We start from the raw sequence: 26418 nt of genomic DNA, 5'->3' as shown, positions 1-26418 counted from the left end.
GTGTTGTAATATTTGGTATTTTCTTAAACCCTCAGCTCCTGGAATCATGAAAATATAAGGAACCCAGCTATTTATTTTAAGGGCAGTTTCTGTCCCTCACAGTTGCGGAGAAAAGACTGAAAATATGAATATGACCCCAAACCCAAAATTGTTTACTTAAATCTCATAACATTTAATCTGGTTTCAGGTAGGCCTGTGCAAGTCGGCCGTGATCCGATCCGGCCGAAGCGGCTCCGAAGCTTCAGAGCCGCCTTGGAGACCTGGCCATAGGGTATAATGGAGAATCAATGAAATATCTATAACTTTGTTGTTTTTTGTCTGATTTGGATGAAACATGCAGGGGTGGTAGCCTCTGCTGAGAGTATAAAACCTGCCAAGTTTCAAGAATATCGGTGCAGGGGTTTGGGGGGGAATTATACCCCAAATTCTTGAAAGCCAAACTCATGTCACGGCTTTGTTACACCATAGGGGGGGTGAAAACTGCAGGGCTGGTAGCTCTTACTGAGGCCACAAAGCCTGCCAGGTTTCAAGGAGATGGGTGCAGGGGTTTGGGGGGAACTGCACCTCAAGCTGCAGACAAGCAAAACTTGTGTCATGGGTGACACTGCGTGTGTTAAGGCGCAGCAGGGTGACAGCTGCAGGGGTGGTAGCCCCTGCTGAGGTCACAATGCCTGCCAGCTGTGGAGAAGGTGGGTGCAGGGGGGATTCTGGAGCCCTGCACCCCTAGCTGCTGACAGCCAAAACTTGTGCCAAGACTGTCTCTGTCTTAGGTCAGTTGATTGTCTGTATTGATTCTTTCCTCTCCTCAGCCTGGTTTTATAGGTGCTAATTGATGCTCCTTGAGTCATTATGTAGTAGCTAGGTCCTGTGTATTGAGCTGGTCCCTGAGTCCCTGGTTCCTGAGTGAATCATGATTGATTGATTGGTAACTGGGAACACAACAGTATTGCAGCCAGGCCTGCAGTAGTGCCTCCCCACCCCGCCCCAGGACAGAGACAGTCCCACAGTACCCATGGCACAAGTTCTGCTTGTCCACAGCTTGAGGTGCAGTTCCTCCCAAATGCCTGCACTGATCTTCTTGAAACATGGCAGGCTTTGTGGCCTCAGTAAGAGCTACCATCCCTGCAGTTTTCACCCTGCTATGTTGTAATGCCTAGATGTGACATGAGTTTTGTTTTCAGGAATTTGGGATGCTGTTCCTCCCAAACCCCTGCACTGATCTTCTTGAAGCTTGGCAGGCTTCATCCGCTCTGCAGAGTCTACCGCCCCTGAAAATTTCATCCAAATCGGACACAACAAAGTTACAGATATTTTACTGTTTCCCCATTACACCCTACGGTCGGATCTCCAAGGCGGCTCTGAAGCTCTTCAGAAGCTCCAAACCGCTTCGGAAAGCCAAACAAAGCCAGCGCTTCGACTCAGATGTGCTGCTTTGGACCCCAAAGTGTCCAAAACCTTTCTGGATCCAAAGCTCAGTCCAAAGCCTTGCACAGCCCTAGTTTCAGGATTTTGAACTTCTAGGTTTCCAGGCTGTACTAGATCTTTTCAAACTAAACAAACTTCTTCAAAGCTTTGGGAAATTATGCATCTCCCACCCCCTACTAAAATTTAGGCAATCAGGCCCTTCCATGAAACTCTAACTGGACTCTCTTTAGTAATAGCAAATGCTTTGATTGATCAGTTCACCCCGCCTGATGAAGAGAAGCTAGTGTTTGGTGCTTCACTAATCCATTGCTAAAGGATAAGATATATTCCAAAGCAAAACCATAAGGGTTGGCTCTTCATAGTTCTGATAACTACCATCCTCCATCTTTGGAAGTGTTATACTTAAACATAATGTCATAGTTTAAAATATCCTTAAAATAAATAAAATTCATCCTGCGAACAAAGGGACACAGGCACCATCATTTCTTATCATCACAATGGTCCAGTGTATCCAATGCATAATGTGTCTCCAGAATAGCTGGTTTCAGATGCTTCAGAGAAGAGGAAAGAAATTCCATGCTGGACTAAACAGGTCTTAGCTGTTGCACCTGGGCAGTTACCATGTGCAATAGATTCTCGGGAAATCTTCTCCCTCTTTTACCTCAGGTACCTAGTTCATCTACCTACTTCATTAGTTAAGTCAAAGTCAAGAATAGCCACCTTTTAACATACTGATTTTTACTTAAATCAGATTGTTGGGTTCTATCTGCATAAGCATTTATACTGCTTAATAAGAACTGTTTTCAGGAGCCCTGTTTTGTTTTATTCAAAAGGAAAGACTGCCATTTGATTAGGAATGCATGACTCTTCCCTCTATCATGGGATGCACTTTCTCAGCCTCCATGGAGCTTTACAACACTAATCTAGTGGCTGGACAGGGAACTGAGAGACAAGCACAACACCCTTAGATTCCAGCTCTTTGGATGATCACTTAACTTCCCTCTGCCTGTTTCTTTAGTATAATAATAATAACAATAATAATAATACCTTGTGCAATAAAAAAATTGTTAATGGGATATGGGTCCTACCAGTCCTGATCAGTTACCATCTATTAGCAGGTGAGAAAGAAGGTGTGAATGAAGTATTACTTGGACTCTTTGTGTTCCTTCCCAGGTGGATCAACTGGACAAGCTGGTTTTGAGCCCTCTCTCAGGTCTACAGACTTTATTTCCAGGCCCACAGAAGCTGATCCAAAAGCGTTATGACAAGTTGCTGGATTACAACAGCTCTCATCAAAGGTCAGCAGGAGAAGAGCTGGATCTGGCAAAGAAGGAGTATGAAGCTCTCAATGCACAGCTTGTGGAAGAGCTTCAGGTGTTTAACCAGGCAGCCAAGCAGATTGTGGTGAACTGCCTGCATTGCTTCATCACTCTCCTCAGGCAAACGATGTGCACAGCTCTACAGTTGTATTCGGCTGTGGTGGTGCTTGTTCCAGTAAGTCATCTAAGGGGGGAGGGTGCCTGTGTATAATTTACCTGGAAATACTTAAAACAAACATCTAGACAACCCAGGCTATGTTCTACTTGAACACAGTCTGATTTTTTTTTCAGACTCTGCGTCCATCCCCCTGAAGCCTTGTCTTCCATGGGCATTTTTTCCCAACAGGGAGGACTCAAGTGCTACTGCATTAGCTTCTCCAAGCATTGAAGGAAACGCTACAGTAAACAGGGAACCATGCAGTTCCTTATATATTAACTCCCATAGATCTGCTCTGAGTGATTTAGAAAACAGAACTGGAAGAACTCTGCTGCTGTTCTTTCTACACATGCAACCCTGCTGCTGTAACCCTTTCTACACTTGCAACCCTGGTGCTACTAATACTGGTAGAACTATGCTAGAATTAGTATTGGTGGGAAAATGCTGTCACAAAAATCAATTGCAGCTGCCTCTGAGTCTGTGAGGAATGGCTTTCTGTCCTAGCTACAATGTGAGCTGCAACAGTGCTTTTGATATTTTTTAGGTGCATTTAGACAGGGAAAACATTTTACCTTTATAGCAAGACCCTTACCTGAACTGCATGGACATGTACCAGTCAAATAATAATTTCTAGCCACTCATAGTGGTAACCTTTGCTTTTTAAAATATGGATCCTCACATCCATCTCAGTGAAATGACCGAGTTGGGGTGGGTATGAAATGATGACAGTGTTTTTCTCAGAGAGGTTGAGTTACCCAAGTAACAGGGCCCTGACCATGTCCCCATAACTGCAGGCTCCCCCCAGAATACAGAGACGCACATGCACACCCCCTACCCCCTACAATGGAGCCATGTTTCAACTACTGTCCTGCTGATCATCCCCTTCTCCATCCCTCCACTGATGGACCTCTGTTTTAATTACCATTATGCTGACTGAGGTCTCAACAAGTTTCCTTATGAAGGACATTCACACTACTCCTTAGGAACTGATATAGGCTATTGGTGAGTTTTGCACTGGAGTTCCTTCTTCCAAAAAATGAACAGGCTACTTTCCAGTCTTTGTCAGCATAAAAATGAGAAATCAAGGGTAGGATTGCATCATAGAGTCTTCCTGGAAGTAGTTGCAGCAGTCAGCTAGTAAAGTCCTGTATATAGTGTGAAATTCAGTAAGGACACACTAATTTCCGTATACCACTATCTTATTTTAGCTTAGCTTACATAAATTAAGAGAGAGATTTACCCAGGTATTGGTGGCACCCTTTTAATTCTTGTTCATTACGTGTGGCACGTTGTAGGCTTTTTTGTAGGTTGTTCTGTGGGGGATGGCATACAAGAAGGATTGAAGTGGACCGTCACGTGGACTCTTTGGAGAAATGGTTGCCTATGAACATATAGGGTTGGATTCAATAGCCTAGAAGGCTACTTCATGTGCAAATTTCTCCTGTAGGCAAGGCCTGTCTCTGGTTTTGGAGAAGTGGTTGTACCAGGCATTGTTTTCCTTGGGGATTTCTCCATAGATTTTTTTTTGCTTTTTGCTATTTATATCCCACCTTTATTTAGGCTTAGGCCTGTGCCAAAGCCATGGATCAACACTATAGGCACAAGCTAAACTTAGGAAATCACCTTTAAATTAATACCAGAATGTCCACACACAAAGTTACACCAATTTAAATATGTCAGTTTTTAGACTGATATACTTAAACCAGTGTCATTCCTATGCTTAGACAGGTCATAATAGCAATTGTTGTAAGCTCCTTGATGCATGCCTTGGTTTATGTCTGTCCAGTGCCTTGCATATTATGGACATGACTGGAAACCATAATAACAATAATTAATAACTCAGATTTTCTGACTCCCAGCACTAGATCCACTTGACCAAAACTGCTGTGCCTTATGTCGTTACCACATGAGATCTAATCTCTCTCTTCATTTCTAGCTGTCTTCCTCAAGTATCTCTGGAGTACAGAATCAGGTGATGGAAGAAGTTCACAAGCTGAATTTTGTAAAAGATACCACCACCACCACATTCATTGAGAGAAAACTCAGCTTTGAAAAGAAGAAACCTGGCCCTTCTCTGGTGAGTGTCATGCTTCTGTCAGTGGAATGATGGCTTTTGCCAAAGCTTCCTGTCATGTTTCTCATCTGGACCTGAAGTGGACAGTATGCCAATCTGCCACAAAGCAATCAATCCAAACTTGATCCATTGACCTGGAACTGAAAGAGACTTCCTTCCACCCTGGGAAGAGACTGCAAAACAATGACCAGTGACTTCTTCTGATTTTTCTACTGTCTTTTCATAATCATTGATTTTTTTCATGGTACCATCCTTAGATTTTCACCAAATCTGTCCTGGTCATCCCATAACCATACATCAAGCTATACTTTATCTTATGGCATTCCTTAATCTTCTGATGTTTGGTATGTTTAAGTTTTGTGAGTGTGTGTGATGGCTTTCTATAGCTGGAACAAGAGAATTTAGACATGCCTAACATGCAATCTGATCTATAATGCATAGATAGAACTGTAGGAACACAATAATGATAACGATGATAATAATAGCAACTGAATCATACCTTTACATATTCATACAAGAATTTCATGTAATAATACAGAGATTGTTGATCTTATGGCTTCTGCCTTATAAAGTGAGTTATTTATATGAACTCACCATTTGTGTACCAGGTTTGAATCATGTTTCAGTCATTGTACATCCAGTTAAAGATTTTATTATTCAGAGTCTGTAGGGCAGATTTCTAAAGGTGCTTAGTGCCTGCATCACATTAAGTAGACTTCTAAATTCTTCTAAAGATCTAGCTTTTAATTTTCAGCTATTAGTACAACAGATGAAAACATGCAGACCACAAACGTGAGTGCACGGGCTGGGGAATTACGCACCTAAACACCCATGAGTATGACATTTCTTTTACATCTCTGCTACAGTCACACTAGGTAAACATCAGCTTCTTTTGTGAACACCTGTTTCTCCAGCAATGGCCCCAGAATTACTCCCAATGAACATTAATTAGTTTATTTTCCTTTTCAGCCTGAATCTCCACGCCAAACAGAAAGCCACAGGTCTAAGCTATTATCTACATATGGTGCAGAATCACTTTATCAAGCTAAGCGCAAATGCAATGCCACACAGGAATTTGATATTGATTTATATGAGGGGGAACTGGTGGCTGTTGTGGAGCAAAAGGACCCCTTTGGAAGTATGAGCAGGTGGCTTGTTGACACAGGAAGTAAGTCTGTTGCACAAATACCCCAATAACAGCTTCCCTTTGGGCTATTGATGTTCTTTTTCATTCTTGGCCCATTTGTTTGTGTGTCTCCTGTTGACAGCTTATAACACAAAGGATGACTATGAAACATATAAGAACTAGCTTGCTTTTGTTGTTTTTTTTCCCATCTGATATCTAGTTCTTAAAGGGTATGTGTATTCCTCCTTCCTGAAGCTCTACAATCCAGCCAAGGTGCAGAAGGATGTTGCGGAGAACAGTTTCTGCGATGATGATTTTGATAACATCAGCCTTTTTGTTTCTTCACGGCTTCCCAGTGACAGCAGCACAAGAAACCCAGGACATAAGAGGAGTGACAGCAGCTCATCTTCTCACAGCCAATCTGAAAAGCCTACCATTAATGGGACAGGAACAGATAGTTTTCATGATATGGATGATCAACATGTAAGCATTATGCAATATATCTGTCCGTGTGATAATTCACTTTTTTTCTAATTCCAAATACAAAAGCTGTGGTTTGCTGCTTACAGTTTAAAGGGGTAACTTTTTGGCTTCAAAAGAATTATATTAAACTCCTACATACATGGGAATTCAAACAATATTATTACCTCTTCTATTATTTAGAATAACTGCACCTTCTGTGAAGAAATGATGAACATTTTAGTTAAGCTGTGAAGCACTGCTCTGCTTTAGGGAAACAGTTACACTGTTTTAAAAGGCAGGGAGGGGAGTTACAGTTGAATTGGACATAAGGGTTGTATCTAGTATGCAAAGTTAATCCACAGTAATTTTCCCTGTTCTATCTAGAGGAAAATTTCTGCAGTTAGCTTCACTTACTGTAGGTTAGGGGCAGGCAGGCAAAACAGTTAAACCAGATCAGCTGATGCACAGTTTTAAATGATAAGTCAAACTCTTCTCCCTTTGTCCCCTTCAGACCAGTATATTTTTAAGCCCTACAAAGTAGTACAAACTACACCATTTTCATGGAGGCAAAATGCCTTTAGCTACTCCTGGGAGTACAGCCACTGTCCTTACCTTGACAGAGTACAGTATGTGATCCTGTTCAAGAAGTTAGCTCAACCTTGTGCTGTTTTTAGCTATTCAGGCAAGGTCATGACCAGGCCTATAAGGAATTCCCCAAAGTTACCCATGACATTATTACCTCCAGGTCAGATTGTTGCAATATATGTTCCTCAGCCCTAGGCGTTCCTCACAGAACACCTAAGGCTGAGAATGTAACCACTGCTACTTTTAAATACCTGGGACTTGGGAACTGATTGCCCTCCATGAGGGAGCTTTGGCTCCAGGTGCCTTTGAACAACTATGCTTAGCATATGTTAGGTGGTATACAGGGCTTGCTTTTTTCTCCTGGGGGATTTCCTTGTGCCCTTTACTTGTAATTGCCAATTTTGTTTTACCTGGGTTTTATATTGTGTGCACCCACGTAGCACATTTTCCACACTGAAATAGGACAGAATATGGTTATAAGTATGGATTCCAGTTTTCTTTATGTTGGTTGTTTCATTTTTCAGACTTTCTATGCTGTGTATGCATTCCAAGCAAGAAGTGATCAGGAACTGAGTCTTCAAGAGTACCAGCGGGTTCGGATACTGCAGTTTTCTGACTTGAGTGGCAATAAAGAATGGTGGTTAGCAGAAGCCAAAGGACAGAAAGGCTATGTACCAGCTAATTATCTTGGCAAGATGACATATGCTTAGGAACCAAAGAGGTTGTGGAACTAGTTTCTCTGAAAAAATTCCTCAGTCTGGATAATAATCTATTTCAGTTTACAGCAAGCAAGGTGAACGTGTAAGTGATTGACATCAGCCATGATAGCTGGAAAGGCATCTAGATGTTCCTGAGAACTTCCATACTCAAAGGGCCATCACCTTGTCAAAACCTGAGGCAGAGAACATTAACAGGAAGCCACTCTGATGAATGTCCTGAAGGACTTGCTATTTTATTACCCATTCATTTGCTTTTTTTATGAAGTACTGTGCTAAGTCAGGATTTAGTGCACAAATACAAGTCACCACTAAGCTTATACTTTTCTAGAGCTGCTACCTCCATGGCCTTTAGAAAATAATAGTAGAGCCCATGAGAATTAACCTTGGAAAAGTACAGTTCTATGGGGATGCTACAGTTCATACTGAGCTGGCTCTTCCATCCTATCTTTAGATACTTACACGTTTCTCAGAGCTTTTGCTTTGGGACTGAAATATCATGTGTCTAACTGTATCCCAAGTGAGGTTTGTAATGAAGATTTACAAAAAGTCAATGGGGTCATTTTTGAATGATCAGAGGTAGAAATATAGGTTTTTCCTGCTTTAAGAAGTCTGTTTTTTTGTGGTTGGTGACTCAAAAAGACTGTTTTAAAGGTTAAATTGTGGCAGGTACAAACTCCTTAATAGGAAAGGAACTCTATGCTAAAACTGAAAAACCTAAAAGTAGATTAGAAATAGGAATCTTCTGAAAATTACATATGTAGCCTGTATGATGTGTAACCTTCCATACCAATGTAAATATGCACCAGATTTGGATCTCCAGATGTATATTTTTAGCTAGATAACTGCCTGGGCATGTCTACATGTACACTTTAATGCACACTAGCCTATTTTACTGTGCATTAAAGTGTCACGTAAAAAAACATGCAAATATACCAATGAACAGTAAAGTAGGCTACTGTGCATTAAGCATCACTAAAAAAGAATGTGCTTTTGCTACTGTGCATTAGGACAGCCTAATGCACTTTTATTTAGTACCTCACATTGGAGTTACTAAATTTAATATGCATTAGGAAAAGTACATTAATGCACATGTAGACACGCACTGAAATCAAAACTGTTAAAATAAAATGAAGCAGTGCCTTTTTTGAATACCTATTCCTTATCCAACCTCTTGGCAGGAGAGAGGTAGAGGTTATAATACCCTGAGAAGTGCATCAACATGCCAAGACTCATGATACTATGAGGCATCTTCCTCAGGCAGTTTGATCATTCTTATTCCTGGAGCATATAAACATTAGCTTAAACAATGAAAGAAGGAAAAGAATGTATTTATTTTGACCGTGCAATAATTAGATTGTTTAGCTTTTTGCAGAATTTGGAGCCAACATTTGTGTCACTGAAGTACTTTTAAACTATTTTTCTCAGTGAAAATAATAAATGCAAAATGGTGAGGAAAGATGAAATTACTAAAGTACAATCCCAACAGGTTCCTACCTACTGTACACTGAAGTCAGTGGAAAGATTCCCACAGTTTACCGTGATCACTGGATCAGACCCATCTAACCAGAAATGAATGATCATGTAACGTCATATTAGCACACCATATTATTTATTTAGTATATTTATTTATTAGTATTACCATAGTGCTGAGCAGACCCAGTCATATAGTAGAACCATTGTGTAATAGGCGTTGTGCAAACACAGATCAAGACAGTCCTGGCCCCAAAGAATTTGCAGTCTAAATAAACTATAAACCTTTCCCAAGTATTTGCTGCACCCTACATCACCATGGACAGTTCCTGATTGACCCTTGAAATGACAGTACTATTAAAACTGATGGTGCAGTTGGCTGGTCAACAATATGCATAAGAAAAAGTAGTAATAAAGCTTCCTCCACTTAAGTTCAAGTTTGAGGATAAAATGAGTAAAACTCTTAGTATAATTCAGCAATAAACAGAGAGATGCTACCAGCAAAAGAAGGATGAGAGAGTTCATGAGATTGCTCATAAAATGAAAACAAAAGAGTTTACTATACATGTAGCTTTAATATTGTCTTCGCTAAGAAAAGGCAAAAAAACTCTTGAACCTGCATAAAGCATAGCTGTGGCAGATCATGGAGATAAGCTCACATACTTTGCATGTGGTTACCTCATGTGCCAGAGAAGACTTTAGAATTCACTGGCATGGACATCCAGAGTCTGACTCTCTAATTCAGTGGTTTTCAAACTATGTTCCATAGAACCCTGGAGTTCAATGGTAGGTCATCATGGGCCCATAAAGACATAGGCGACTGGTAGGTGGTGCACAGGGGTGCACCTGACCCCCCACCCAATAGGGCCAGTGCCCTCCCCGATGGCCCACACCAATGCTGTTGGCAGGGCTGGTGGCCCACGCTGACAGGGCCAACAGCTTCTGTGGGTGGCCCCCCAGATTCAGGAGGCACCAGTTGCTCATGCATAAAGAAATTGGAGATAATGGGGAAATTGGGGATAAAACTCTGGCTTGCATCCATAGATGCTTCTTGAGCAAATCCCGGGACGTCATTCTCCCCTTGTACTCGGCCTTGGTGAGGCCGCAGCTGGAGTACTGCGTCCAGTTTTGGGCTCTACAATTCAAAAAGGATGTGGAGAAGCTTGAGAGAGTCCAGAGGAGAGCCACGTGCATGATCAGAGGTCAGGAAAACAGATCTTACGATGACAGGCTGAGAGCCACGGGACTCTTTAGCCTGGAAAAGCGCAGGCTCAGGGGTGATCTGATGGCCACCTATAAGTTTATCAGGGGTGACCACCAGGATCTGGGGGAACGTCTGTTCACCAGAGCGCCCCAAGGGATGACTAGGTCGAACGGTCACAAACTCCTGCAAGACCGTTTCAGGCTGGACATAAGGAAGAATTTCTTTACTGTCCGAGCCCCCAAGGTCTGGAACAGTCTGCCAGCGGAGGTGGTTCAAGCACCTACATTGAACACCTTCAAGAGTAAATTGGATGCTTATCTTGCTGGGATCCTGTGACCCCAGCTGACTTCCTGCCCTTTGGGCAGGGGGCTGGACTCGATGATCTCCCGAGGTCCCTTCCAGCCCTGAAGTCTATGAAAGTCTATGAAAGCTGGAAGGTGGTGCATCGCCATTGTCAGGCTGGGTTGCCCAGCTCCATGAAGTGATATGAAAGGGTTCCATGACTTCAGAAAGTTTGAAAACCACTGCTCTAACTAGCAACATTGAAACAAACAATGGTGGTGTGGTTATATTACCTTCATAGAATCATAGAAGTAGGGTCAGAAGGGACCTTGTAGATCTTCAAGCCCTACCCCGCGCCTGGGAGGGAGAAAAAGACTGGACTCAGATGAGTCCAGCCAGGTAGGCATCAAGCCTCTTCTTAAAGACCCCCAGGGTAGGAGCCAGCACCACTTCCCTAGGAAGTTGGTTCCAGATCCTAGCCGCCCTGACTGTGAAGTAGTTCTTGCGGATGTCTAATCTAAATCTACTCTCTAATAACTTGTGTCCATTGTTCCTTGTCATACCACGGGGCGCTAAGGGAAACAGTGTCTCCCCTAAACCCTTCTGGTCCCCCCTAGTGAGTTTATAGACACACACCAGTTCCCCCCTCAGCCTTACCTAACTCTACTTATTTCATACAGTTTCTGTAACAAGTAAAAACAGAAAAGAACAAAAAACAAAAAAAAAACCCTCAACAACTATAACCATCCAAATTCTATCTGTTTAGAATAAGGATGGTATTGGAAAAGATGCTGCTTTTGGGCAGATTGAAATATCAACTTAGTGCTGTGCAACCTTCTTAAGGAGGGGTGGGCAAAACGGCTGATCCGGCCAGCAGCTGGACTTCATTTCCCAGCTGCCCCTGCCTGCTTGGCTGGGGCTGGTCTCCACGGAGGCTCCAGCTGCAGCTGCATGGGAAAACTCAAGGAGCATTCAGCTGAATATATCTCAATAACATATTGTACTTTTGTTTTTTAATATAAAGAAGTTTTGTTATTGGGATTATCAACATGTCTTACATTTCAATGTGTCTTACAATTTGGGACATATTATGGGATCTTGTGGCTAAAAAGGAAAGTATTTTACAAAGATTGTTTGTACTAGGCTTGCACTCTTACAAGGAAACTGATGAAGTTTTATATGCTAGGTATATATGTATGCACACATGTAACTAAATTAAATAACTAGGAGCAAGACACTGAAATGCAATCTTGGATGCTTGAATGTTTGGGTACTCAGCAAGAGCCATCTGAAAGGGACCTGACTGAGGCAGTGCCAAGTGCATATCCTATGAAAGATCAGGCTGTGTGAAGGTATCTCAAGATGAAGCAGAATCTGGGCTTCATTGTCTTGATTTAACAAGAAATGAAGGATAGGCTTTAATAATAAATCTAAGTAATTGGACACCAATGTCTTACTGAATATTAATAGGATTTTGGAGCTTATTGGAGCTCTCTGTGTTGAAAATGTGCCTTAAATGTTACTGCCTATAAGATTTTTCTTTTTCTATTTAAGATGCTCTGTAGCTTTAATTATATCTACTTTCTTCCTCTAACACAATCACCTTGGATTCTCAAGAAGTTTCTCTTATAGGTGCTCAGTATTGATTTGTGCAATGGGCTAATTTTTAATCATTTCTAAAATCTTGTTATGTTTCAACCACTATAATTGGTTGAGGATGTAAAGCAATTGTATTGAAAAGAGAAAGTATTTTTATATTTATTTGTCCACTTTCATCTGTATATAAAATATATAAATTTGAGTGAAGAGTTTTGTTGAGATAAAGAACAACCCTCTGAAGCTAAGTCTTGTCTACAGCAGAGGAATTAACTAAAATCTTTTACTTATACCGGCTTAGGGCCAATCTATGCTTAAAATGCTGAAGACTAAACTAGAGTAGGGCTTCTAAGCACTGGCAGCATTAGTGGAACTGAACTTGGCGTTACAAAAATGCATATATTTACTAGCTTTCCCTTGAGTGGAGACAAAGTTCCAGGGTCCCAAAGGCCTGCACCTCTGCCAGTCAGTCAATGGCAAAACTTTGGTTTCAGTGGGAGCAGGAGTAGACTGCACTTTAGCAAGCCAGTAGGCACTAATTCTGCAACCCTGGAATGCATGCATGCTACTTGCTTGCAGTCACTGAAGCACATGCAGCAGTGTTTGCAAATGTAGGCTCCAGGTTGTTAGAGAGGATTTCCTTTGAGATAGGATCATCTATTTTTTTAAAGTATTGCTCTGTGCAGTCATTTCAAAACCAAATACATTCAGAAATCAAATGATACAGGTCTCTGGACTATGCACTACTTTCCTTCATTTGGTGGTCATAATGAGGCTTCTACTTGCCTTTTCAAAGCAAGCAGCTTTGGGAATTGTTCTTTCCCAGAACAGTAAGTTTCACTCTGTTAATGTGTCCTTAAAAATCTAAGCAAAGCTTAAATAATTATTATTTATATTAGCAAAAGCTTAAATAAATAAATACATAGGTGCAGTCCTAGAGTGGAATTACTTGCAAGTTGGGTTGTAGAAATGGAGTCAATAATTGTAGCAGAATAACATGATAATTGGGGTAAATCCAGATTTATGATGGTAAAATCAATTTATACCAATATTCTTTATACACAACTTTAAAAAAACTGCTTTTAAATTATTGTAATAAAAGTTCTATTTTTGCAAATGTTTGTCCTGTCTTTTTTTCAAAACCTTTATTTTCCTACGGAAGCATGGAGCCATATTTGATCAGTTATCCAAGACCTATCTTCTAATCTGTTATCAACTATAGAGAGCACAGTGTAATCACAGAAGTAGCAGAGTAGAGGAAATGAAGAGTTGCTTCAAACAGATAATATGTTGTGCTTGCAGTAGATATCTATTTTATTTACAAATGCATTAGTAGAGTAGGGACCAACGTTTTTGGCACACATGCCACAAATTAGCCCTGCACCCTCCCTGCATGCCACTCCAATCTCTCTCCTTTACCCTATCTGTTTCTCAGCCTTTTGCTCCCTGCTCTATTTGCCACAGTCCTGCCTGTCACCTGCCCCATTTGCCACATGCCACCCAGGCTAGGGACAGAAGTTACACATAAATCAGTTTAAGTGATCAGAAACCAGTTTAAACCTGTAACAGAACAGAAGGTCCGTGCACATAAACCAGTTTTAAAATGGCTAAAACTAGTTTAAGATAAACCTGTTTGAATGTAGTATCAGACTTCACTGATTGAGGTCAAACAGGTTAATGGGACTTCTGTCCCAAATCCATTCCTGGTTTAAGTTAAATCAGAGTCCCCCAGCATCCTAGAAGGCTTTGCAGCTTGGGCCAGGTCCTGCTCCAGAGATCAGGGCTGACCCTGCCCCTCTGCTCTCTAGCTGGAGCAAGGGTGAGGGGCTTGGCCACATGCCAACCCGGCATGGCCCTCTAAGGTGAAGGGGGCAGGGACAGGGTTTCTTCCCTCCTCCCTCCCCTCTATCCCCCTGGGGACCCCATCCAGGGTCTGCTTGGCAGGGGCATAGCATCCCTTGTCAGAAATTACACCCCCCCCCCCAGCCTTGTCAGTTTGAGCGGCAGGAGATGTGGCTAACCCCAGCAGCAGCTTGGAGTGAATAAGGAGATGGAGGGGAGTTTAATTCCACCATCCCCCCAGTCCCACCAGCTTGGGCCCCAGCTGGGGTCTGCCAGGCAGGCACGCAGTAGCCCCTGTCAGGCATTTTGCTTTGCTCACCGCTCGAGTGGCGATGGGGGGGGCGGTGCTGTGACCAGCCCCAGCAGCAGCCTGAAGCAAAGAAATGTCTGACAGAGGCTGCTGCGTCCTGCCTGGCAAACCCTGGCTGGGGTCTGAGCTGGTGGGACATGGGTTTTATTCCCCCCTCCATCCCCTCTCCAACCCCCATTTGCTTCAGGCTGCTGCTGGGGCTGGCCATGCCCTCCACCACTCAAATGACAAACGGGGTGAAATGCCTGATGGGGGATGCTGTGCCCCTGCCTGGCAGACCCCAGCTAGGGGCCGAGCCAGTGGGACAGAGGAGGGAGGTGGGGAATTAAACTCCCTTGCCCCCCCATTTTCTGGCCATGTTCCTTGCCTGTTGAGTGACTGCGGGGGGGGAGGGCTGCTTTCCCCTTCCCCATCCAGGCACAACCTGACTGGGGATCGTGCAGACTAGGGTGGGGGTTTAAGTCTCTCCCCAATCATACTCAGCCTCCCAGGAGCTACCCATGCCCCCCACCCCCAGCTCATCTTCCCTTCAGCTGAGGACTCACTCTAGTGCCCCCTGGCTTCTGGCCTGAGCCACTGAAGGCTTTTGGTTGCATTTCTGGAATCAAAAGAGAATGTCTGTTCACTTGCTGATTCAATCTACACAGGATGGATTAGTCTGTAAAGATCGAATTGATTCAGGTTCAGGCTTTTTGAATGTCTATACTTTGCCACAGAGACTCTCCGTGCTATTTGTGACACCTTTGCTGTAGCTTCCTTAAGCAGTTTTTCCATTGTCCTCCTGTTCTTCAGTTCAGAGATTTTCCTCAACATTTAAATAATAGTTCAGCGACATAATAACAAAACAATGTTAACCGGGACAATGTTAAGTGAGAGGTACCCGTACCCATTTGTGATAACTCTTTGCTTATAGAAATTCAACTAATTGCATAGCCACTTAACATGGATTCCATCTAGGCCACATTTGTCCAGTTTACTTATGAGAATGTTATTTGGGACAATGTCAGAATTGTTACCAAGTAGATGATGTCCACTGCATCCCCCAAACTAGTTACCCCACCAAAGAAGCAAATCAAGTTAGTTTGGCTGTTTACAGATTGACTGGTTTAGAACAGGGCTGTCCAACTTGTGAGAGAGTGCAGGCCACACCCAAACAAGTCACAGGCCCTGGGATGTACAACACATGGCCTGCATGCTGTATGGTCTTCGCAGGCTCTGCCATGTGGCCAGCACAACCCCTTGCTGCAGGCTGTGAGCCCCCACCCTGCTGTTACTGAATGGGCAGCACCAGACCCCGCTTCTACCATCACTAGCACTGCTGCATGAGCAGCGGGATCACTAAGCCCCCTCACATCATGCTGTCCTGGTTTCAGAGACTTTGGCCATCAAAGCAGCAGAAGCAAAGGTAGGGTGGGGTGGACTGGTCAGTGGTGGCCAGATGTCAGTCTACAGGTTGCATGTTAAGTCTTCACAGGCTTGTGTGCCTTTAGTTGGACAGCCCTACTTTAGAATTTGCTCTGATATTTGGAATATCTAGTACTGGTTTTGAATTTGCTCTAATTTTCAGCACCCTTCCCAAGTACTGAAGTCAGTTTATAATTTCCTAGTGTCCTCCTTTTAAAAGACAGGCACTATCTTAGCCTGTCTTTAGTTGTCTGAGATCTTTCCTGTCTTCCAAGACTTTGCAAATATTACCATCAGTGGCTCCAAGATTTCTTCAGCTGGTTCCTACAGCACCCTAAGCTGGATTTTGTTAGGGCCTGCTGACTTTAGTTCATACAGAGTTGTCAAAAGCTGACACGGTCCTCCTGATTTATCATGTTCTGTATTCCTTTCCTTTACTTGTTTATATTAATTTTATTAGCTGTCTGAATTCTCTTAAACTAGCTTATCTTCATCAGGAGGAAACCTACAGTATCCCTGGTCTTTCTTTTATCTGACATATTTGACCAACGTATTTGAGCTTGCTGACCAACATTCCTTGATAGTTCTATTTTATTTTTCACCTTTGCTTTCTCGATTTTTGTCCCATTGTGAGTTCTACTCTTTGTTATACTTCCTTAGGGCCTTGCCATCCCTTCCCTTCCATCGTTTCTGTCTTGATTTTGAAGGAGCTAAGTAATAAGTGGTCAAGCCAGATTGCTTTCCTGAAGTTCTTCTAATCTTTGCATTGGAATAATTTCTCTTTGAACCTCCTACTTCATGTACTGCAAGCCCCCCGGACCCCTTTATTCTGCAAAATTAAGAGCTTGTTGAACAATTTATGGGATGCTGTATACATTTTCCAACAGACAGTAGGAAAAATAGTAATTAAATAATACTATTTAATTACATTTTAAAAAATGTTTGGTACTGTTAGGACCATTAGTCCCATTACATAAGTTTTAGATAGTCTGGTTACCTGTTGGAAGAATGCCTTCTCCACTTCTCTCATCTGCTAATTTATGTTAGATGCTTACCATTGAACCACTACTAGTTTGTTCCCTGCCCCACAACTTTTCTTATCTTCACAAGCTCAACAGATCTGGTGCTTTTTTTCTTTTGGACCTGGGAATAAGCACATTTCCACCCCACCTCTATGATTCTGTAACAACTCAGCCCTCAGTGTTGATGTACCAAATTAGGAGCTATTCTATCAAGGTCAATTTCTTTACTTCCAGTTCATCCTGCTTGTTCCCCATGCTCCTTGTATCTGTATATAGACTTTGAAGATATTTCACAGTTTACCTTATTGGTTTTCCTTTTGCATCTCTTTTTGCCATATGTAGATTTCCCAACCCTTCTTTAACCTTATGCCTCTTCTCTTGGTTCTCATTTCTTAGTCTCAACTACACCAAGGCTGATGGTGTTTGTCATTTCCCATTTTTCTTTGGATGCATCCATCTCTAGACAGCAATGCTCTTGCCTAGAATATCAGCCAGGATTCTCACAAAGAGCATCTGACCTGACCTGAACCGGGAGTTTGCTTCCACGATGCAAAAGTAACTGTTCCTTTTGATCCTCCCTCTTGGATGTAAGAGAAAACACTACCTGCACCCCAAATATCTGCATCTTCAGTGCCTTGTAGTCTCCTTCAAAATGTGAAGGGTCATTCCTGGCAGTATCACTGATAGCCTTTTCTGCTTGTTCAAGAAGGTAACAGCCTGAGGGAAGGGTGAGCACTGACAATCTTTCTGTCATGTCCTGACATTGGGCTCCATGTGTGTAGCATACTTTTTGAGACCTGAACAATGGATAGTCTGAACAATGGAGAGGTGCCTTTGTCCCCCATCAATATGATGTCCCCTGCCATCAGCACCGTCTTTCTACTCGTCTTACATGGAGTCGTGAAAGCCCCAACCTTAGGGCTTGTAACTCCTATCTTCTGATAGGCAGGGTATGTGCCTGATCCCTAGGCAGATGTTGTTTCTACTTTTTCTTTCGCCTCTCTGACACCATCCTCTTATGGGTATTGTCCAGTAATACTTCATTTTGTCTGGCACTGCAGAGGGTCAACAGTTGTGCCTAGACTCGCTCACTGAGATGGACACCAGCTTGCACTTTGTACGGATGAAGCAATCTTTGTCTTTACAATGAATGTGGTTCAGAATATTCCTCCATCTTTGTTTGCTTCCCTCCTCTGAAACATCTTAGGAAAACAAACAATCAAACCTCCCACCGTGCCCTGGATACTTTCTCCCATGAATTCCCAGGTAAATTTGCTGTGCTCACAAAGGACTCCTTTTTATAAGGCTGGTTGGCTTGTCACTCGAGATGTACTGATAAAGATTTTTTGGCTGACACCGATGGCCGATTATTAAGCAGCCATATTGGCCCATACTGATCCGATAACAGATATGCAGCCTGGAAGCTTGGAGAGCAGAGTCTGGCCGGTCTGAGAGAGGGAGAATGGGCTTGGGGGAGGGGGTGGAGCAGATTGAGGCTCCCACAGGGAGTGAGGGAGTGGGGCAGGGGAAGAGCCAGGCGCTCCCCAGCCAGGGCAGTAAACGCAACCCTGGGGCAGAGCCATGGGCATCTTAGCTGGGGGGCATAGGTGGCTCCTGACTACTGCATGCACCCCGAGAGGAGGCAAAGGGGGACATGTGCCCCCTCCCAGATTTGTGGGTGGGGAGAGAGTGGGCTGCCTGATGCAGGTTCAGGGGCTGTGCTCATTTCTTCCTGGTATGGGGGCTAGGCTGGAGCTGTGCTTGGGGCAGGTGGGGTAGGTCAGAAGGTAGAAGCGCAGGGAGGGGTGGCCATGGGAGGACCCAAAATTCACTGTAGCCCCCCCATAGCCATCCCTCTCAGCGCTGCCACTGCTCACACAAGTCCTGCCCACCCTGAGTGCAGCCTTGCCCCAGTCCTCCCACCAGGAAGAAGCTGGCACAGCCTCTGGCCCCAAGCACACAGCAAGCAGCCCACCCTCACCCCATGCACAAATCTGGGGGCACATGCCCCCCATGCCTCCCCTGGGGGTGCGCACAGTAGTGGGATCCCCCCCATGCCTCCCCAGGCAACACGTGCAGCTCCACCCCAGGGTTGCATTCACTGCCCTCGCTGGGCAGTGCCTGCCCCACCAATGTTCCCTCTGAGGAATAGCGGTCCATGAGTGCGCCGCTTCAGTCCCGCCTCCCTCTTTCGGCGCAGCACGGTCCGCCAGTAAGTGTCCCAAAGTAAGTGTCTAGGTGGGAGCGGGCAGGGTTTGGCCACCAACCTTCTCCGTGCTAACTGCTGCCCAGAGCAGTGCAGTGAAGTGCTGTGGGGCAGCCATGGGCCTGATATAAAAATCGTGGTTCGTTTCTCGGGAGGAGGAAAAAAACCTTCACAGACACACTCTATTAGCAACACAAAAGATATATATTTGCAAATAGGGTCAGAGGGAGAAGACAAAAGATCAAATCCCTCTGCCCCCGAGCACAATCATTAGCAGGCTTTTATCCCCCCTCTCCTGACCACGTGTGTAGAAGGAGGAATTTTTACAACTCATTTCCGGTTCATACAAACATATATGTAAACATGTCGCTTCATATGTCCCATGTGCATTATAATTAACTACTTAAGTATGCGGGGCGGGTAGGCTTAATATGCATTAGGCTATCACGCGTGCGTGGATGGAACCCAAGGTTACTCAAGGTTCAACCTGAAGGCAAAAATGGCATTTGCTCTTATCTTAGCCTTAGGACTGTGGGGTCATGAAAGAAAGTGTGATTTAGTGTAACAAAGAGATAGTAAATTTGCAGGACAGAGAAGGAGTGATACCTTAGTACAAAGGGCTTTTGGTGGTTTTTCCCATCAATTTCCAACCCCCCCCTTCCCTCTCCCATTAAGGAGACAAGGAGGGGTAGCAGCTGTGTTTTTTTTTTTTCCTAAATCTGCTATTGATAATGCATTTTTAATAATATTTCTAACAATATCCCCCCTCGAGATGCTTTCTGATCTTTACTTCATTCGGGCATATCAAGATAATTACGAGGAATTTTTCTGAGGACCATGACCTTTGCAGCAGTCTGTGCTTTTAGAGGGACTGCTGCAACCTGCATTCCTTCCACTGTGGTGGTTATCAATCTAGTGAGACAAGGAATAAGGCAAGGGATAAAAATCAAACCAGTTAGAGCACACAAAAGCACAAACCCTACCTTTTTCCACCAGGGTCCTCCAAATAATTGAAACCACCAGTCCTTATTCCATGTGGTTTCCCACGTTTGTATTGGTACATGGGCTATTTTTCTAATCTCTTTGGCAATCTCTAAGACTGCTTTCCCGTTGTCATCTATTTGGAGGCAACAGTTAGAAAGGTTGAGCTTTCCGCAGACTCCGCCTTCCTCTGCAAGTAAATAGTCTAAGGCCATCCGATTTTGGTATATGGCTGCTCTCATCTGAGAACTTTGTCGGGCCAATAACTCGAGAGCAGTGGCGGTCTGGTTAGTAATTACTTCCAAGACTGCCTGCAACCGAATGATTCTATTCAGCATATATATTGGTGTCCGGTATCCCCAACTCCCATCATTAGCCCATGTAGCTGGTCCATAATACTCAATAATCCTCTGAGGGGGCCACTCATCCTTCTTCCACTTTTGGGAGCTACCCTGTGTCAAACTTACATCAATACTTCTCTTGGCCCTTTTCCAATCATCATACAAAGAGACTCCTAGCTTATTTCCAACCTCAGACGGTAACAAAAAGAAAGCTGGTACAATTACTCCCATATAGCAAGTTCCCGTCCACCCCTGTGGTAGTATTGTATAGGCCCGTCGTCCGCAAATCCAATAGTATCCTCTTAAGGCCCTATTTTCTCTATTGGTGGCATTTGGAGGGGCCCAACCATAGGGCATCTCGGGAAACCCCAAGCCTCCTTCTGGACCCAAAGGACCAGCAACTGCGTGGCCTCCTTTCATGGAACATTCCCATAGCCCATCCTGGTTCTTGTCTGTACAATCTGTCCGATCATCACTTTGATTTGTGGCACTCCAATATTTATTAAACCACACAATTGTTCCATTGGGATGCTGCCACACTAGCCGATTATACCCTGGGCTATTAGGATAATAAAGCCGTTCTAATCTTGTAAGGTTCATCCATCTTACTTTTAAAGTCCATATGCAACGGCTGTGTCCCAACCTTTTTCCTGTACCATTATTACTGATGCAATACTCTCCTAACGCCACTTGGGAAAGTTCCCAACTGTGGTTCTCATCCCATTTTTGACTAGTACTTTTAACATCTGCCTTACTACTTACTAGCCATTTCGGGGCCAAAGGAAAAGCCCTCCAAGGCCACTGGCCTCTGGCCTCCCGAAGCCCCCCACAGGCCCAGCAGTTGGTAAGATTAAAAGTACCTGCAATTCTTTCCATCATATCAACATACAAATTTGTCCCTGGGGGAGCAATTTGGGAAAGCGAGGGTGTGAGCCAGCGGTTAAGGCTGCTCAATTCTGCTTCTTTCATTATGCAGATAACAACAAGGCACATTAAGATTCCCACCATATTTTCCCTTTTACTTTCTTGTCTAATTTTCTGAGCTTTGATTATGCCGTCTCAGGCGCACTTGGAGATCACCAGTAGGTTCACAGCTCCACTTGCTGGCTTCTTGTTCCGAAGACGACTCAGCTTCCGGAGTGAGTTCGTCTTGGGAGTTGTTGTCCTCTGACGCTTGTGGATGTCGTTTCACACGGGTATGGTGTATCCAACGATCATGGCCAGTAATCTTTACAGCGGTGTGGGTTGTTAGAAGTACCTGGAAAGGGCCACTCCACCTCTCAGTCAAAGGCTCCTTTTTCCACCGCTGCACCAAGACCCAGTCTCCCGGGGAGAAGTCATGTACCGGTACATCTAAAGGCAGACGCTGAAAGGAGGCTGCATACCTGTGAAGAGAAAACAAGACAGACTGCAAGGCAATAACATATGTATGAAGTTCACTATTACCTAATTCAAAAGTTATATTCTCTCGCATCCCAGGAGGTAAGACTCGAGGCGGCTTGCCAAACATAATTTCATATGGGGTCAATTTGAGGCCCCGTCGGGGAGTGTTTCGAATACAAGTAAGAGCTAGCGGCAATGCTTGAGGCCACTTAAGGCGTGTTTCAATACAGATTTTGGTGAGCAAAGTCTTTAAAGTTCTATTCATACGTTCCACTTGTCCTGAACTCTGTGGTCTCCATGGTGTGTGTAGTTTCCAAGTAACCTTGAGAGCTTGTGCGACTTCTTGAACCACTCTTCCCACAAAGTGTTGTCCTTGATCCGACTCGATGGACTCAGGCAGGGAATACCGGGGAATGATCTCCTGTAACAAATACTTCACTACTGCAGCTGCAGTGGCAGTCCTGGTGGGCCAAGCCTCGACCCAACCAGAGAGCTGGTCTACCATGACAAGTAAAAACCCGTGATGTCCGGATCGTGGGAGCTCGGCAAAATCAATCTGCCATGCCTGTCCAGGGTACGCTGCCCAGGGTCTACCTCCCATTGGCACAGGGGGTTTCCTTCGAGGGTTTACTTTCTGGCATGTGATGCACTTGGTAGCAATGCGCTGAGCTTCTACATATAGCCCTGGGGCTACTGCTTGGCGGATCATTAGATCACCCATGGCCAAACCTCCCATATGGGTTCTTGCATGGAGCTGTTGCAGCACCTCCCGAAGCAATGGCCTGGGTATCGTGACTTTCCCTCCTGGTACTATCCACCACCCCTGGGAGTTCTTTTCTGCACAAGCTTTCTGTGCAAATTTATCTTCTTCAGGGGAATACTGTGGGACTAAATCCTGAACGTATGGCCATATGGCATGGGACATAGCCTGCTTGAATACCTCTTCCGCTTCTCCCCCAATAAATGCAGCTTCCTTTGCTGCTGCATCAGCCTTTGCATTTCCAAGCTTATGCTTTTTCTCAGCAGCTTTCCCATGGGCCCGCACATGAATGACTGCTACCTCTTTAGGCTGGTGGAGTGCCTCTAGTAGTTTGATAATCTGGGGGCCATTAGCAATCTTATTCCCAGAGGCAGTAATGAAACCCCTTTCTTTCCACAATAGTCCGTGCGCATGGACTGTAGAAAAAGCATAGCGAGAGTCAGTGTATATATTAACTCGCTGGTCTGTCCCCAGCTGTAATGCTCGGGTGAGCGCAGTGAGTTCTGCGGCCTGTGCCGATCATGAGCTCGGCAATGACTCCCTCCATACTACCTTATCAAAGGTTACCACTGCACATCCTGTTCGTCTTTTTCCATCGATGACAGAGCTGGAGCCGTCCACAAAGTATTCAACATCTGGGTCTTCAATTGGGTCCTCAGCAAGATCAGGTCGCACCTGCGTGGTCTGATTCAGGACCTCAAGGCAGTCATGCGTCGGTTGCCCTGGCTCTGGCAGCAAGGTTGCAGGGTTTAAGGCTGTAGTATGTTTGAAAGTAAGTCCTGGATTAGAGAGCAAAAATATCTCATACCGTGATTGTCTGGAGGGGTTAAGAAATTTCCCTCCCTCAGTCCCTAGGATCTGGGGAACTCCATGAGGAGTGAGTATTTCCATATCCGCACCCATGACTATCTTCTGGGCTTCTTCAACAACCACTGCTGTGGCTGCCACAGCCCGAAGACAGGCTGGCCACCCGAGTGCAACTGGATCTAGAACCTTTGAATAATATCCCACGGGTCTCCAGGTCGGGCCCGATGGCTGTGTCAGCACCCCTGATGCAACCCCTCGATTCTCATGAACATACAGTCGATATGGCTTTTTACTGTTTGGGATGGCTAAGGCTGGGGGCTGGGTTAATGCTGCCTTCAGCAGATCAAAAGCATGCTGCATTTCTTTATTCCATTTCCATTTAGTGAGACTCTCCTTAGTCAGGGAGTCATACAGTGGTCTAGCCTTCCCACCGTAATCTGGTATCCATAGTCGACAGAACCCAGTTAGCCCTAGGAATGCTCGCAGCTCCTTGGGTGACTTAGGTGGGGTTAGACCTTGAATCGCCTGTATGCGATCCGCACTCAGGGCTCTGACTCCTTTTGAGAGCTTATATCCCAAAAATGTGACTTCAGGCTGACATATTTGGGCTTTTTCTCTAGAGACTTTATATCCTTTTTTTCCCAGAGTGTTTAGGAGTGACCTGGTGGCTTCCTCGCAGAGCTGCAAGTTTGGGCTTGCAACTAGCAGGTCATCCACATACTGGAGGAGAGTCACTGCGGGGTGTGATCCCTTCCATTCCCCCAAGTCCTTCTGAAGGGCAAGTCCGAAAATATGGGGGGCTGCTATAAATCCTTGTGGAAGAACTGTCCACATGAGTTGGGCTTTATGGAAAGTATCTGGATCCTCCCATTCAAAAGCAAACAATTTTTGACTCTCTCGGTGAAGAGGAATAGAGAAGAAAGCATCTTTCAAATCTAGCACTGAAAATATTTCAGCTTCCCCCGGTACTTGTGTCAAAATCGTGTGAGGGTTCGGGACTACAGGATGGTCTGAAAGGACCTTCTTATTTACTGCCCGTAAGTCTTGGACCAGTCTGTATGAGACCCCATCTGCCTTTGGCACTCCAAGAATGGGGGTGTTATAGGGTGAAGACCCTTCCACTAGCCATCCGTACCTCTTGTATTTCTCTATTAACGGCTTGAGTCCAGCTCTGGCCGCTCGGCTGAGTGGGTACTGCTTTACCCGAACGGGCCCCTCCCCATCCTTGAGTACGATCCTTACCGGGGAGACGAACTTAGCTCGCGCAGGGGTTCCATCAGCCCATACTGAGGGGTCTACTCCAGTCATGTGATCTTCTGGACTTACTGCAGGGCGTCGGTCCTCCAGGAGAGCCATCTGATAGTTCAAGCTCTGCTTGACAGGTAGCTGGACCACCATCTGATCGTCTCTGAAAAAGATTTCAGCTTGCAATTTTGTGAGTAAGTCCCGCCCAAGGAGTGCAACCGGGCAACTTGGAGAATACACAAAGGAGTGCTCGAGCAAATGGTCTCCCACCTTGGTGAGGAGTGGTTTACAAACAGGGAGTCGAGTTTGCATTCCCTCAATCCCTTCTACAAGTACATGCTGTTCACTAGTTCCTGCACAGGGGGGTTTTTCTGGAATCATTGAAAATGTAGCCCCAGTATCCACCAAGGCTTCAAAGTTTTTGCCACCAACCCTAATAGTTACCATGGGATCTTCTCGGGCTCCAACCCGAAGGGTAGTGGTCTTAGATCCCTGTCCCCTTCATTCTGAATCCTTACCCTTGTCTTCTGCCCGCATGAGGTGACCTCTCGGTTCCCCCTCTCTCTTCTCCTTCAACTTCGGGCATTCCCTCTTCCAGTGTCCTTTCTCCTTGCAATAAGCACAAACATCTGCTCCCACTCTTTCTCCCTTCCTCTTCTGTATCCCAGCCTTTCCAGGGTTCCCTCCAGTTATAGCAGCTGCTAGTGCTGCCATCTGTCGCTGAGCCTTTTTATCCTCCTTGCGCTCCTGCACTTGCTCACGATTCCCATACACCTTATATGCAATTTCCACCAGCTCTGAAATCGGTTTCCCAGCACCTCCCTCAGTTTTCTGTAACTTCTTACGGATATCAGCAGCAGATTGACCAATAAACATAAGATTTACCATGCGCTGGTTATCTGGGGCTTCTGGATCCAGATCCGAAAACCTGCGAAACGCCTCATACAGCCTCCCAAGGAAAGCTGAGGGATCCTCCTCTCTTCCCTGTCTCACCTCATACAATTTAGACAGATTGGTAATCCGAGGCACTGCCTTTCCCATTGCTTCCACTATAATTCCCAAATACTGTGCACTCAGCTCTCTGCCCTCTGCAGTATGATTGTCCCATCTCGGCTCTTCTACAGGGTAGGTATCACGCAGAGTACGACCAGCAGCACCCTCTGACTCAACTCTGGCTGCCGCAATACGCTCTGCTGTACCTAACACTAATCTCCTCTCCTCCGGGGTTAGGAGGGTCTGGAGCATCATCTGGACATCAGCCCAAGTGGGTCGATGAGTCTGCCCAATAGATCGAAACAAATCCCTCATCTTTTCAGGGTCTTCACGAAAAGAGGGGCTCTGATTTTTCCAGTTAAATAAATCTGAAGTGCTAAATGGGATGTAGACAAAAGTTGCAGTGCCTCCTTCCCCAATAACCTCTCGCATCGGACAGTTCAACACCGGCTGTGACTCTACAGGCTTGCGCAAATAATAACCCTTATTTCCTGATTCAGATGAGGCACTTGGCTGAGGCTCACGCTCTACCTCATTATGTATGCATTGGTACGTCGGTGGTGGTCTCTCTGAGGGAGGGGGCGGTGGTGCAGAAGGACTGGATGCTGAGGAGGCGTCTGACTCATCTTCGCTACCCGACAGGGCAACCGGAGCACGGGTCCGGTACTTAGCCAATTCAGAATTCCCCCCCTCATTAGACTCAGG

At 44.8% G+C, this 26418-nt stretch overlaps 2 protein-coding genes across 3 annotated transcripts in view; one reads left to right on the top strand and one right to left on the bottom strand.

Annotated features, from left to right (window-relative positions):
* ARHGEF38 (Rho guanine nucleotide exchange factor 38) overlaps positions 1-7858 on the top strand; it is a 52086-nt gene extending 44228 nt beyond the window's left edge. The window contains exons 10-14 of the mRNA XM_090034744.1: positions 2599-2919; positions 4838-4978; positions 5945-6143; positions 6322-6584; positions 7673-7858. Of these exons, the coding sequence (XP_089890870.1) occupies positions 2599-2919; positions 4838-4978; positions 5945-6143; positions 6322-6584; positions 7673-7858 (1110 nt within the window). The remainder of the gene's footprint in view (positions 1-2598; positions 2920-4837; positions 4979-5944; positions 6144-6321; positions 6585-7672) is intronic.
* Positions 7859-19473: 11615 nt separating this feature from the next.
* On the bottom strand, positions 19474-26179 carry LOC149870741 (endogenous retrovirus group 3 member 1 Env polyprotein-like). Of its 2 annotated transcripts, none has more exons than XM_090034742.1 (2): positions 25239-26179; positions 19474-21910 (listed from the first exon to the last, which is right to left on the bottom strand). In XM_090034742.1, exon 2 carries the CDS (start codon positions 21531-21533, stop codon positions 19995-19997), a length of 1539 nt encoding a protein of 512 aa, XP_089890868.1. In that variant the 5' UTR covers positions 21534-21910; positions 25239-26179; the 3' UTR covers positions 19474-19994. Both variants share the same exon structure in this region, with proteins under 2 accessions (XP_089890868.1, XP_089890869.1).
* Positions 26180-26418: the final 239 nt, after the last annotated feature.

Source organism: Crocodylus siamensis, chromosome 2, assembly GCF_052110815.1.
Source record: "Crocodylus siamensis isolate JL-2025a chromosome 2, ASM5211081v1, whole genome shotgun sequence".
NCBI lineage: Eukaryota > Metazoa > Chordata > Crocodylia > Crocodylidae > Crocodylus > Crocodylus siamensis.
This window is presented reverse-complemented; position numbering and strand designations above follow the sequence as displayed.